Raw genomic sequence first — 14,293 nt, forward strand, 5'->3', positions numbered from 1 at the left:
GCAGCCCTAAAAAGAATCCCCAGAAAAGGGGAGGTTGTTCTGTTACTTCTTCCAGTCCCCTGCACTTCCTTCCTCAGGCCGTAGAATGTTTTCATTATTGGTATTTGAGAACTATGTATTTTTTGTTAAAAAATAAATTTATATTATCCTACCACATGGCATGTTTCCAGTTACACACTGAACTCTAGGGGTGCTCAAATGCAATGTGATCTTCATTAGCTAGTAAACAGCCTCGCCAGCCACCCCCAAAATGACAATTTCAAATTTCAATATCATTCACAGGTTCTGTCACTGTCACTGTGAAGTTTCTTCACTCTTTTTGGAAATGTTCAGTTCCTGGTTTTTGTTAAGGTTCTCTTCTTCCTAGAAAAACTGCAGCTGCAGTCAGAGAAGGTGGATAATCAGATAGTGCCAGTGGGGGCAGTTATCTGGAGCACAGGCTTTCCTCCTGACTGCTTCAGCGGGTTGATTATCTCCAGACCCTAACGTGCCAAATTCAGGTGTGGCTAGCCGACTACAAAGCCTAAAGATAAACTCTCTTGGAAAAACTACTTTGGGGCTGACAAGCATGCTTTTCATTCTGCCCAGTGCTGGGACTGGCCGGCTGATGTTCCGGGAGGGCCCGACGCTCAGGGAGAGGCGGGCATTGCCGCCACTGGCACCCGGGTCACCACTGATCCTCCGCCGGAAGCCGGGCATCTGTGAAACCTGCCTCTCTGTGCTTGCAAGCTGTGTTTATGAACCAATATCTTCGTGCCTGCGCCTTCTCTCCTCTGCTTTGAGGGAAAGGCTGGGAGCCCAGGAGCGCTGGAACCCAGCCACTTGCTGAGTCGTGTGCAAAGGCGGGGAGCCCGGGACCTGGGAGGGCAGGGAACTGGCCAGAGTGTTCTGTGGTTTCCTTTCCTTCACGCTCCTCTCTCTCCTTTGTTTTTCAGGTAGTGAAGCCGATTTCAGCTCCTCCAGCAGCACGGGCAGCATCTCGGCGCCTGAGGTCCACATGTCTGCTGCCGGAAGCAAGAGATCCTCTTTCCCACGCAAGTAGGCCCGCCTCCTGCTTCCGGCTCTGTAGTTGTTAAAGCGCTTTGCACGCCCAGGCCACTTTCTGTACTTTGTTTCTCAGGACCCACCCGGATTACTGTCCATTATGATTATTCAGGGAATGGTTTTTGTTTGTTTTTTACAGTGATTTGCTGTTGGCACTTTGCCCTGCCTTACCCACTTGGTCATGTGGTTGGCCTGCGTTTTGTCCAGCTGGGGTGCCCCTCAGCCAGTCCTGGCTCTGGGTCCATTGCTCCTTTTCTCCCTGCCCCTTCCCTCACCCACCTGTGTGCTCACCTGGGTATCAGGCTAGTCGTCTCCCTTTTCCCACCCAGCCTCTCCTTCATGAGACTGTCTTAGAGCTGTGAACCCTCTGACTTTACCCTTTCTTCCAGCTGAGTTTCCTTTTTTATCTTTGTGAAGGAAGCATGATGACGCTGGCCATCTCCAACATTCACTTGGGGAAGGGGTGGAGAAAGTATAAAGTTCATAGGCATGATTCTGCTGCCCACCCCCGTCCCCACCAAAGAGGCAGCAGAACAGAATAGCTAAGTGTGTGGGCTCTGGAGCCAGGCTACCTTGGTTTGAATGCCAGCTCCTCCACGTACAGGCTGTGTAGCCCTGAGCAAGTTGCTGAACTCCTCTATGCCTCAGTTTCCTCATCTGTAAAATAGGGCTATAGTCATACTCACTTCATAGGGTTTATTGTTAGGGTTAAGTTATTAGTAAATTCAGGTCAAGTGTAAGATCATTGCTTGAAGCAAAGTAAATATCAACAGATGTACACCATTAATGCTATTTGGATTGGGGGAGAGAAGGACTATGAGGGAAATGGGAATCACTGTTCACATTCGGTAGGACAGGTTGCCAGCCCCAGGATTCGCTGCTACTGTCAGGGCTTTACTTATTCATTTAGTATTTATTAAGTATCTACTATGAGGCATGTTCTAGAGATACAGTAGTAAACAAAACTTCATGAAAACTATATTTGGGGAATTCTTATTGTGGCTCAGCAGGTTAAGACACCCAACATAGTGTCTGTGAGGATGTGGGTTCAATCCCTGGCCTCACTCAGTGGATTAAGGATCAGGCATTGCCACAAGCTGCAGCCTAGGTTGCAGATGTGGCTCGGATCTGGCGTTGCTATGGCTGTGGCGTAGGCTGGCAGGTGCAGCTCCAATTTGACCCCTGGCCCAGGAATGTCCATATGCTATGAGTGTGGCCCTAAAAAAAAGGGGGGAAAAAAAGAAAACTATATTCATTCTAATTCATTCTAGTAGGGGAAGAAGGATAATATATACATCAATAATATAATTATTTTTAAAACCATGCAAGGAAAGGATATAGAGAGTAATGGCATGTTTGGTATTTTCTAGATGGGCTGGTTCTGGGGGACTATGACCAGGTAGGCTCTGGGCAGGGAGGGACCTGAACAAAGCGAGGAAAGGAGCCACTCAATACTGGGGGTGAATTATCACTTGAATGTCCTGGGCCACAGTGTCCAAATGTGTAAAAAGTACATTGGACCATGTGATTTTTAAGGTCCCTTGTTGGAGAAAAACTGTTTTGTTTCTAAGACCTTGCAGGACTCAGCAAGCAAATGTTTCCCATTTCTTTTGGGTGAGTAGAGATTTGGCTGGTATTTATAAAGGGACCTGAGATCCCTGGTGCCGTTTTATTGTTAAAAACAAAGCTGAAGCCAGACAAACTTGTAACTGAAGAGTGAAGTCCACAGCGAAGAAGCACAATTGTTCTATCCCCAAATACCATCTATTTTGGAAGTAAAGTGCCTTTGGGATCACAGGATGTGACTCTAAACCTTCTCTGTACAAATCAGATGTGGCTTGCTCTGAAAATAAGCCATTTATCTCACCCATTCAAGAAATTAGCACACACCCATGGTACAAGGCATCAAAGAACAGAGAGGCAAACACAAAAAGAAATGGTTTGAAGAGGAAGCCAATTTTATTAAGCATTTCAAAGAAATATGTGTGCATGGTTAAACTCCAAGGTAACGTCAGTTATACTGAGTAACTTTAGAGAAAATATTCTAGTCTGGAATCCATGAAGTCTCAGTGATTAAAAATTGATATGTCAAACATAAAATAGCTGAATATAATTATGTGCATATCAGATATACACCTAACAGACAGGAAGGTGTAACTGGCAAATGTTCTATCCATTATCCCCACTTTTTTATCTGACCCAGGCACAAAGCACTATCAGTAGATCTGAGGTATTTCACCTAATCTTTCTGTTTTACAGGACCTTGCATTGAGGACAACTCCTCTGGAAGGGGCGGGTATCCATGCCATACTTTAAAATAGCTTATGATCCCTTTAATTGGCTTGCTCCTCTTGCAATCAGTGAATTTTCTCTCTGGAGAATTAGCTCCTGGGAAGAAGGCTAGCAGGAGCATTTAGTGAAGGGGTGGAGGATATGAAGGACAGGTGGAGTTGGAGAGAATATTTTTGACAGGTGACTTTAAAAATAGAACTTAAAAGGTTTACAAATGATCTCTTGTTAGAGGCCTACTCTGCTGATATTTCTGGGGAATTGTCTTTCTTAAACTAAAACCATAATCTGATCAGAGACAGATAGAAGTGAGAGGAAGAAAAAAAAATGCTTAGAATTTAGAGTCAGGTGGGAGTTCTCATTGTGGCTCAGTGGTTAACGAATGCAGACTAGGAACCATGAGGTTGCAGGTTCAGTCCCTGCCCTTGCTCAGTGGGTTAAGGATCCGGCATTGCCGTGAGCTGTGGTGTAGGTTGCAGACGCAGCTCGGATCCCGCGTTGCTGTGGCTCTGGCGTAGGCTGGTGGCTACAGCTCCGATTGGACCCCTAGCCTGGGAACCTCCGTATGCCATGGGAGTGGCCCAAGAAATGGCAAAAAAGACAAAAAAAAAAAAAAAGAATTTAGAGTCAGGTGGATCTGGGCTTGAGTTCAGTGACCATCATTTATCAGATGGTCCCAGAGCCCTGAACCTCAGTTTCCAGTCCTGGAAAATGGGGTAGTAATGGCACTGACCTCACTAAGTTAAATGAACTGATAGATATGAATGCCTGATGCAGTGCCCAGAGCTCAGTAAAAGAGTCCTTAAATGGTTGTTTGTGTCAGTAAAGGTAGTGGTAGTGATTGTATTTGTTTGCTCAGCCTTTTATAACAAAATACCAGACTGGGGGCCTTAACAGAAATTTACTTTCTCACACTTCGGAGGCCTGAAGGTTGAGATCAAGGTGTCAGCAGGACTGGCTTCTTCAGAAGCCTCTCACCTTGGCCTCCAGGTGGCCATCTTGTCCCTGCTTCTGCACACCTCTTTTCTCTGTGCCTGTCTGTGTCCAAATTTCCTCTTCTTATAAGGACAGAAGTCAAATTGGATTAGGGGCCCACCCTGAGGGCCATATTTAAACATAAATACCTTTGCAAAGCCCCATTTCCAAATATAGTCACATTCCTAGGTCCTGGGGGTTAGGGTTTCAACCTTTGAACTTGGGGAGGACACCATTGGCCCATAAAGATGATGAGGGTGTGGATGTCACCGGAATTTAAATTTAAAGACCTCTATTTAAATCCCAGTTAAGCCGTGAATTCTTGGACCACTACCCCCCCCCCCCCCAGCCTCAGTTACTTCACATAACTGAGTACTTCCTGCATCTCATGTAATGTAAAAGGGAAATGGTTGTTGTACCAGCCTTATTGTCATAAGCCTTATTGCCATGATTGGTCAAAATTAAGGGAAATAATGGTCATGAAGCACCTGCAACAGGGCTTGGATCACAGAAGGTCCTCAGTAAAGGTTAACTCAGAATAGAATCCTCAGGTCAAAATGAGGGAGAGCTCTTTACTTTTTCTCCTGATTTGTGATGGTTAACCCTCCGTGTTTCTCACAGCCACATTAAGAAATAGGCCAATTACTGCCAGACTGTGAAGGGAAGAATAGAGAAGCCTATCCAAGCCAGAATACATGTTCCATTCTCATGAAGGCCTCCCCGCCCACCCCCCCCAGGAAACTGCTGAAGTTGGTTTGTCACAAAGCCATCAGCCCATCTGTTCCATATAAAGTGTCCCCTTCTCAGAAAAATGAGGCAGAGTCCATTGGGATGATTTCAAAAGGAAAGAACTTTTTAACTTTAGAGTTTGGTGATGTTTCATTTATATGTGATTTACTGGGTTGACTGCTGATTGAAATTGTATTTGATTTTAAGTAATTGTGGGTTTGGAGCCAAATAGACCCCCCCACACACACTCATACTCACATTCACTCACGTTTCTCAGTGAGCTATGTCAGTTGGATACAGCTGTAATCAAAACCTCAAAGAAGAGACTGTGAAAAAGCAGTCCTGCTCTTTGAAAGGGGTCTTGTTCCCTTTTCTTTCCTGGTAATGTCATCAAGACATATTCCTGACCTAGACGTGCTATCCTATTTAAGTAATTTCAACATTCTCAAGATGCCTCTTTACTCAAATCTATGGAACTAGATTAACAGGGAAGTTCATACAGGTTTATCCAGAAAGAGTACCCTACAGTTGAATTGCCCTTAACAGCTTACCCACTGTAGTCACCATGCATTGTTTGATTTACTTTCCTCTGTGAGGAATGCACAGAAAGTTAACATATATCCCCATATATTAAGTGGCTTACGTGCCTAAATTCCTAATAAGTGGTAGTGCCAGGACTTCAACACAGTTTATTGACTTTGTCATTTAGAGAGTACCTAGCATGTACCAGGAGGTAGTGGGGATGCAAAAGCACAGGTTGTGTTTCTGCCCTCAGGATGCCCTAGTCTAGTGGGAAGAACAGGCGTGCAGTCGTGATGCATGTGATCAGCTCCAAGGCGGAGTCCGTTCAGAGTATTAGGGAGCACCAAGGAATGGCATCAAAGCTGACCTCAAGAAGGAAGAATCCAGAGAAGGCTACTTGGGGGAGGTTCCCATCAGTCTTGAAGTAGGAGGCATCCAGAGGCTCAGGGTAGGGAGCAGAAGAATGTTCCAGGCAGAAATAATGATAAGTTCAAAACTGAAAAGATAATGGAGGGCTCGGACCATCAGGAAACTATAAGTCGTCTGGAATGCAGGGGCAGGAGTGGGGATGGGCATTGGTTGGCTTAGATGGGGTGGTGCCATCACACTTCGTGAGCCGTATTAAGGAGTCTGGCCTTTATTCTGGGGGCAGCAGGGAGCCATTGAATGGAGTTGAGGAGGGCAGGGATCCTCAAATTCCATTTTAGAAAGGCCTCTTCAGCCACTGGGTCAGCCTCCTTGCTGGAGGGGCAAGACAAGAGGTAGGGAATGAAAAGGGGGCTAACATGTCAGCAGTTAAAGATAGAGGTTGTGCTAAGGCTTTGGGGATGGAAAGAAAAGGAAAAAAAAAAGGTGGTTAAAATTAGATGATACATTTATGTGGGTTATATTTATCTGTCCCATTTTTTCCTCCTTTATGGGCAAACACCATCTCTTCATCCTCCAAATGAACCACCCTGGTTTTCTTACCCCAGCAGGAAGCAAACCCGAATATTTTAAAGTGAAAACAAGTATATACTTGGAACAAAAGCCATGTCTTCAAAACGGCCTCCAAAATGAACCTAAACCCAACCAGTATCTTACATGGTTTGTGTTTTTAGCTGGGTTTTAATCCAAAACGAGCTTTATGGTCAGAAACAATTTGAAAGAACACACATGGGGAGTAACCTGTGCTGGTGACATAGGAGAGAAAATATTGTGCAGGTGTGAAGAATGCTGCTTGTAAAGCCAGGCTTCTCTAATAATTGTATTGCCTTCCAAGCCTATAGATTGGATTTCCTCAGTGGTAACTAGCATTAAGAAGGAGCCAACAAAACAAAACAGAAAACAAATTGGAGTTCCCATTGTGGCTCAGCAGAAGTGACCCCAACTAGTATCCATGAAGATGCAGGTTCAATCCCTGGCCTCCCTCAGTGGGTTAAGGCTCTGGCATTGCCCTGAGCTGTGATGTAGATTGCAGACACAGCTCGGATCCCGCATTTTGGTGGCTGTGGTGTAGGCCGGATTCAGCCTCTAGTCTGGGAATTTCATATGCCACGGGTTCAGCCCTAAAAAGCAAAAAAAAAAAAGGAGAAGGAAGAGAGCATGGGCATTTGGGTATCTGCAGCCCCAAGGATTCTGACATTCTTCATGCTTTCCTCCCAGTCGAGGTCCCCATGGGCGGAGCAATGGAGCATCATCCTACAAGCCTGGCAACAGCCCTCCCTCCCCTCGGGAGAAGGACCTTCTGTCCATGTTGTGCAGGAATCAGCTGAGTCCCATAAACACCCATCCCAGTTATGCACCTTCTTCCCCCAGTAGCAGCAACTCCGGCTCCTACAAAGGAAGTGACTGCAGCCCCATCCTGAGGTGAGTGCTTCTGTCTCCCAGTTCATGGTTCTTAGTTTGTCCTACTTGGTAAGCTTCTCTTAAAAAAAAAAAAAAAAAATTATACAACTCTTGATCCCCTGCCTTGCTCTGTAATACCACACTTCTCTTTCCTTCTGCACACTCAGCTAATCCTTCAAGGGCTGCTGCAGAAAGGACACAAGCCACAATTTCTAATAAGGTTCAGCAGTGCAAGGAGTGGCAGTAGGAGGGTCCTGTGCATTTCCCTCTGAGCAGGGAAGAGCCATTCACCAGAGGTCTATTGAGTATCTTGTTGTGCTGCGTAAAGTCCCGGGAATAGAGCAGTAAGCAGCAGAGACAGTCCCTGTGCTTACTGCTCAGAGAAGACAGACCCCAGAGGAGAAGGAAAACAGTAGCCATCTAATGACAGAAATGCAGTAGGGCTACTCTGCCAATACCTGTTGTTATATGTGTGTGTTAAAATGTAGGGATGGGCTCCAACTCGGGCCAGATGAGCCAGAGGAGGCCTCTCTGAAAAAGTGGAATTGAAATGAGATCTGAAGATCAAGTAAGGAATGAAGTCACCCCTGGATGGAATGAGTTTGCAGAAAAAAAGAACTGCACATCCAAAGGGGCCCCAACAGGAGGGCTGGAGGCTTGGGACCTGGACTCGAGCCATCTTGGATGGAGTGCAGGCTCGGGAGAAGCAGGGCGAGTACAGTGGCTTGGACGGGGTCCCAAGTCGGGAAGAAGCTGCCAGCCCTTCTCCTTCAGTCTCTCCTTTTGGGTGTCCAGTTTCATTAGCCAGCTCACTCACAGCAGGGGTGCCCAGCTTCAGGCCAGGCAGAGCGGGGCCAGGATTCCAGCGAGGGAAGTTTTGTAGAACTCCAGACAAAATGTATCTGGTGAGAGTGGACCAGCCTCTTTCTCTTCAAAGGAGGGAACTTTCCACCAAAGCAGCACACTCCCACCAGGGACTGGTGTCAGAACAATCTGAATTCAACTAACAACAATCAGGATCTTTAAGCAAGGGGTCCACTGTGTGGAAAGATAGGTCGTCTTGCTCCCCTCCCTCTGTCCCACCTGCCCCCATTCATTGTCCTGTCACATAGCAGCATGTTACTCTGCGTGGACAATTGTGCATTATTTTATCTGAGATCATTCCTATGCCATAGAAAATCTCCCTCTCCACTGTCCCCGCCCTCTCCACTGTCCCCACCCCCTCCACACACAGCCCACCCCCCTCCATCTTCCCAGCTATCAACAGTCCTAAGATTGGCAGGTGCATTACTGTTCCCCTTCTGAGTTTGAGACCCCAGCACATAGCTGCCATTTCTTCTCAAGCTATTAGCCATTCATGAACTTCTTTTTATAAAAAATGTAACATCATTACTTGGATCATTTCAGGCGGTCTGGAAGGTACATGTCCTGTGGTGAAAATCATGGTGTCAAACCCCCAAATCCAGAGCAGTATCTGACTCCTCTGCAGCAGAAGGAGGTAACAGTGAGACACCTGAAGACCAAGCTCAAGGAATCTGAGCGCAGACTGCACGAGAGGTGAATCCATATTCCCTGCACGCTGTGGCTTAGATTTTTTCCTTTCCATAAAATGGAGTATGAACCCATGCTGTAGAAAAACAGAAAAGGGAGTTCCTGTCATGGTTCAGTGGTTAACAAACCCAGCTAGTATCCATGAGGATGCCGGTTCGATCCCTGGCCTTGCTCAGTGGATTAAGGATCCGGTGTTGCTGTGAGCTGTGGTGTAGATGGTAGACATGGCTCAAATTGCTGTGGCTGTGGTGTAGGCCAGCAGCTATAGCTCTGATTGGACCTCTAGACTGGGAACTTCCATATGCCATGGGAGTGGCCCTAAAAAAAGACAAAAAAAAAAAAGAAAATGAAAAAATTTCATCAGGTTTCTTAAACTAAAAAGAGCCATTTTATACTCCTGCATGATTTGGCCATTTTGGGAACTTGGGGAACCCTCCTGGATTGAAAGGGACCTTCTGCTTTTTCTGGGTGTGTACAGTTTTGACAGGAAGAGTTGGGCGTGTGTGACTATTTTTAAATGGCAGGAACACTTAAAGGAACAATCCCATCCTTCAACAGAATGGGTCACACACACTGGGCCCCTGTGAAGGCCTGTTTCTCTCTCTATGGCCACGTGCATTGCGATTCCTACAAGCTATTTCTCTGCTCAAGGAAGAGGTTCATTATTCTTGGCCAAGTGTCACGGTAATTAAAAAACAACAACAACAAAAAAAACCCAACCCAAGCTTAAGAGATCTAATCTCAGAGAAAAAAGACCTCTGACATCTTGGAACAGGCCCCATTTTCTGCTCGATGGTTTTTTTCCCTGTTATTTTTCAACTGACAAGCAGAGCTCTGACCAGAGTGGCTGAGAACTCAGGGTAAGGGTGACATGAGTCAGATCCTACTGTCTGGAAGTCTTTGGTGTATGATTTGGAGAATCTGTGGGAGGGTTTGCATAGTCATGGGATAGAGGCAATGCAGTGAAACTGGAGAATAGTCAAGTCCAAACTTAAAGAAGCAGAACGTCTATTCATATATGTCAGAATCCTAACTGCCTGGTCTTCAAATCCACTGAGAATATGAGGACATACGTTTTCATTGACTATGAAGAGATTATATGTGAGGAAAAATTTTTTGACAAATATCGTGAAATAGGGTCCTGTGAAGGATCTAAAAAAATATAATAGATTCCTCTCAGTGTAGGATGGATCCAATGCCATCTTACCTGAGAGGAGATAGAATTATCAGCATCTCACAAAGTCCTTACTACATATAACATTTTAAGATTTTTTTAAAAAAATTTAATTATCAGGGAGTTCCTGTCATGGCTCAGTGGTTAACGAATCTGACTAGGAACCATGAGGTTGTGGGTTCGATTCCTGGCCTTGCTCAGTGGGTTAAGGATCCAGTGTTGCTGGAGCTATGGGGTAGGTCACAGACATGGCTTGGACCCCGCGTTGCTGTGGCTCTGGTGTAGGCCAGCGGCTACAGCTCCTATTAGACCCCTACCCTGGGAACCTCCATATGCCCCACAGGTACAGCCCTAGAAAAGACAAAAAAGACAAAAAAAAATTTAATTATCACTGGAATATGGTCAGAACTATTTTGCAGTGCTAAAACTTATCACTTTGCCTTCTGGTTTTTTGGGGTTTTTTTTGTTTTTTTTTGTTTTTTTTTTTTGTTTGGTTTGGTTTGGTTTGGTTTTTTGTTTTTTGTCTTTTTGCCATTTTCTTGGGCCGCCCTTGTGGCATATGGAGGTTCCCAGGCTAGGGGTTGAATCAGAGCTGTGGCCACCAGCCTACGCCAGAGCCACAGCAATATGGGATCCGAGCTGCATCTGCAACCTACACCACAGCTCACGGCAACGCCGGATCCTTAACCTACTGAGCAAGGCCAGGGATCGAACCCTCAACCTCATGGTTCCTAGTCGGATTCGTCAACCACTGAGCCACCACGGGAACTCCTGCCTTCTGTTTTTGATGGGTAATTAAAAGTGATATGGGCTTTTCTTCCACAAATTGTTTTGTGGACATATGAAAGAGTAGGCTATGGAAAACAGGCTAAGAGACTCTAATGTACTTGAATAAAACAATTTCAATATTAAGTACAGGACTGCTTCAGAGATATTGCATATTTGGCTCCAGACCACCAAAATAAAGCAAATGCTGCAGTAAAGCAAGTCATGAATTTTTTTTTTTTTCCCTTCTCAGTGCATACAAAAGTTATGTTTAGGGAGTTCCTGTTGTGGCTCTGCAATAATGAACCTGACTAGTATCCATGAGGATACAGGTTTGATCCCTGGCCTGCTCAGTGGGTTAAGGATCTGATGTTGCCATGAGCTGCAGTGTAAGTCAAAAACGCTGCCTAGATCTGGTTGCTGTGGCTGTAGTGTAGGCCAGAAGCTGCAGCTCTGATTCAGCACTTAGCCTGGGAACTTCCATATGATGAAGGTGCACACCTAAAAAGAAAAATTGTGTTGACACTGTGCTCTAGTATACTAAGCATGCAATATCATTATGTCTAAAAAAATGTATAAACCTTAATTTAAAAATATCTTGAAGTTCCCGTTGTGGCTCAGTGGATTAAGAACCAACATAATGCCCCTGAGAATGTAGGTTTGATCCCTGGTCTTGCTCAGTGGATTAAGGATCTTGCATTGCAAACTGCAGTGTAGGTCAAGAATGTAGCTAGGATCCGGCATAGCTGTGGCTGCGGCATAGGCCGGCAGCTGTAGCTCTATTTCAACCCCTAGCCCAGAACTTACATGTTGCCGAAAGTGCAGCCATAAAAAGAAAATAAATAGATAAATAAGAAAAAATAAGAATTCCTTATTGCCAAAAAATGCTAACCAGCATCTGACAAAGCAGGGTTACCACAAACCTTACATTTGTAAAAAAAACAAAATCCCTGTGAAAGAATGGAGCAAAGTGCCGTGAACGGAGTCCTGCCTATGTTGAATAGAGGATAATGCATGAAAAGTACTTTGTGCAATGTCAGACACATAATGAGTATTCAAAAAGGAAAAAAAATAGTATTTTTATTCTGATTCTATTTACTGCCATCATCTTAACTAATTTACAATTAAGGGGGCAGCTCAGGGCTAATACCTGCAAAAGAAACACATTTCAAAACTGATTTAACCTGTATGTTTCCACTGGCAGAGCATGGACTCCTGGCTGGTGGCAGAATGACTTTCTGTCTCATTCAGAGTTGGCCTTTTTCTAAGTGGTGCTGTCTTCTCAATCTAGGGAGAGTGAGATTGTGGAGCTGAAGTCCCAGCTGGCCCGGATGCGGGAAGACTGGATTGAAGAAGAGTGCCACCGGGTGGAGGCCCAGCTGGCCCTCAAGGAGGCCAGGAAGGAGATTAAACAGCTCAAACAGGTCATTGAAACTATGAGGAGCAGCTTGGCAGATAAAGACAAAGGCATCCAGAAATATTTTGTGGACATAAACATTCAAAACAAGAAGTTGGAGTCTCTGCTTCAGAGCATGGAGATGGCACACAGTGGCTCTCTGAGGGACGAGCTGTGTCTAGACTTTCCCTGTGACTCCCCAGAGAAGGGCTTAGCCCTCAGCATGGCTTTTGGCAAGTCCACCGATGGGCTGTCTCCCGAAGAGCCAGTTCCAGAGGCAGGGGCCGCCGACGAGCTGCTGGTGAGAGATGGCATGGCCAATGGCACAGATTTGTTTGATGAGATGGTGACAGCCACCACCACGGAGGCCGGCGACCTGGAGCTTCTTCATTCCAGCTGTGGGGCGAAGGTCCTTGAGATGGTGCTCCCTGCAGGGAGTCATCAGGAAGCGAGCAGCCCGGTGGCGGAGCAGGCGGTGCAGACCGACGTGGTGCCCTACAGCCCTGCCCTCTCTGAGCTCATCCAGTATGTGCTCAAGCTCCAGGACCCCTGTCCCTCCGGCTCCACATCCCCCGAGGATGAGTCCGGGGCTGACTCGACCGAAAGCTTCCTGGAGTCCATCTCTGCATTTGTGGTTGATTTAACCCCGAGAAATCCTAACTCAGCCATCCTTTTGTCTCCCGTGGAGACCCCGTCGGCCTCGGTGGCGCTGCAGGTGCGCGGGAACCGCCTTATGGGAGAGCTGGATTTTGCAGGCTCCGCGGAAGAACCGTTGGACAGCCTCGTCCCGGTGTCGCACGGGGCCGTGGGCAGGCGGTACTGGAGCAGCAGTTTCCTGGTGGATCTCCTGGCTGTGGCGGCTCCCGTGGTCCCCACTGTGCTGTGGGCCTTCAGTACTCAGAGAGGGGGAACAGATCCCGTCTACAACATCGGGGCTTTGCTGCGGGGCTGCTGCGTGGTGGCCCTGCACTCGCTCCGCCGCACCACCTATCATATCAAAACCTAAAGAGAAGATGTCGTGTCCCTGTGCCAATCTGTCCCGTGTGGCCTGGAGCCAGGTGGAGAAACAGCGGGTCGCCTGGTAGCGGTCTCCTTCGGTTTTTGCCCCTCGGTATTTGATTTGCACTATATTTAGTTGAAGCCTGTTCACTGCTGAAAACCAGAGGTATCTTCAAAGGCATGGAGACCTGGTTCCAGTAAATGTCCCACCAGTGTGATATAGAAAGCATGCTCGTGACCCTGCCGCATCGTCTGAGGTACCCGTGCTTATCCTAGTGGTTCAGGAAGAGAAAATGCAAAGTTTGCACTTTCCAGACAGCTTCTGTAAGGCTGGCATGTTATCTCCTTGCTTTGCTTTGTGCCGTTTTAAAATGTGTAATTGTTACAGCATTCCAGTGGTCTTGTGCATAGCAGGGGACTGTAACCAAAAATAAAAATGTATTTGTGTAATTGATTTGAAGAAGTCTTGAATAGCTCTTTAGTGTCTTACTTGAGATTGATAAGATTTGAGCATTTTCAGTTTTTTACTAAATGTGTGTAGCTGCAAGTCTTAAATGGCTTATCTGTTCTTCAACCTGTTAATTGATTAAACTATTTAAGTTTACATTGTATTAACTTATTTTTTGCTTATTATATATGATGTTTTATTGAAAATTGTTTGTAACGAGATACTTCAGCATGATGAAAATAAAGATTAGTGTTTCCCTTTAAATAAACATTTTATCCTCCTATAAAATCGACTCCGTGATTTTATGTCTACACTGGTAAGAAAGACTAAATGGATAGCAGATCTTCCCATCTTTATCAGTAGAGGTCTATAACAATGGAACTAAATGATAAAGAGGGAGAAAGAATTATTTAAAGTAAGGTGAGGGTTTCCTACTCCATCTTTTAAAAAGCATTGTTTCTGAATACAAGTAGCTTTGATTGTTTATTTGCCCTGACATTATCCACACACTTGTTTTTCTACATATTTATTTGGTAAGGATATATTGAGTATTTTTAGGAAAGCTGAGTTGATT

The 14,293-nt window shown here is 45.6% G+C and overlaps 1 protein-coding gene across 9 annotated transcripts in view; it reads left to right on the forward strand.

The window, feature by feature from the left end:
• The window catches only part of SYBU (syntabulin), a 75,774-nt gene extending 61,767 nt beyond the window's left edge, over window positions 1-14,007 (forward strand). For all 9 annotated transcript variants that reach the window (XM_047783393.1, XM_047783397.1, XM_047783391.1 and 6 more), the window contains 4 exons: window positions 936-1,038; window positions 7,204-7,407; window positions 8,794-8,943; window positions 12,168-14,007. In XM_047783393.1, the coding sequence (XP_047639349.1) occupies window positions 936-1,038; window positions 7,204-7,407; window positions 8,794-8,943; window positions 12,168-13,278 (1,568 nt within the window). In that variant the 3' untranslated portion in view covers window positions 13,279-14,007. The remainder of the gene's footprint in view (window positions 1-935; window positions 1,039-7,203; window positions 7,408-8,793; window positions 8,944-12,167) is intronic.
• The last annotated feature ends 286 nt before the right edge of the window (window positions 14,008-14,293 follow it).

This window comes from Phacochoerus africanus, chromosome 6, assembly GCF_016906955.1.
Source record: "Phacochoerus africanus isolate WHEZ1 chromosome 6, ROS_Pafr_v1, whole genome shotgun sequence".
Classification (NCBI taxonomy): Eukaryota; Metazoa; Chordata; class Mammalia; order Artiodactyla; family Suidae; genus Phacochoerus; species Phacochoerus africanus.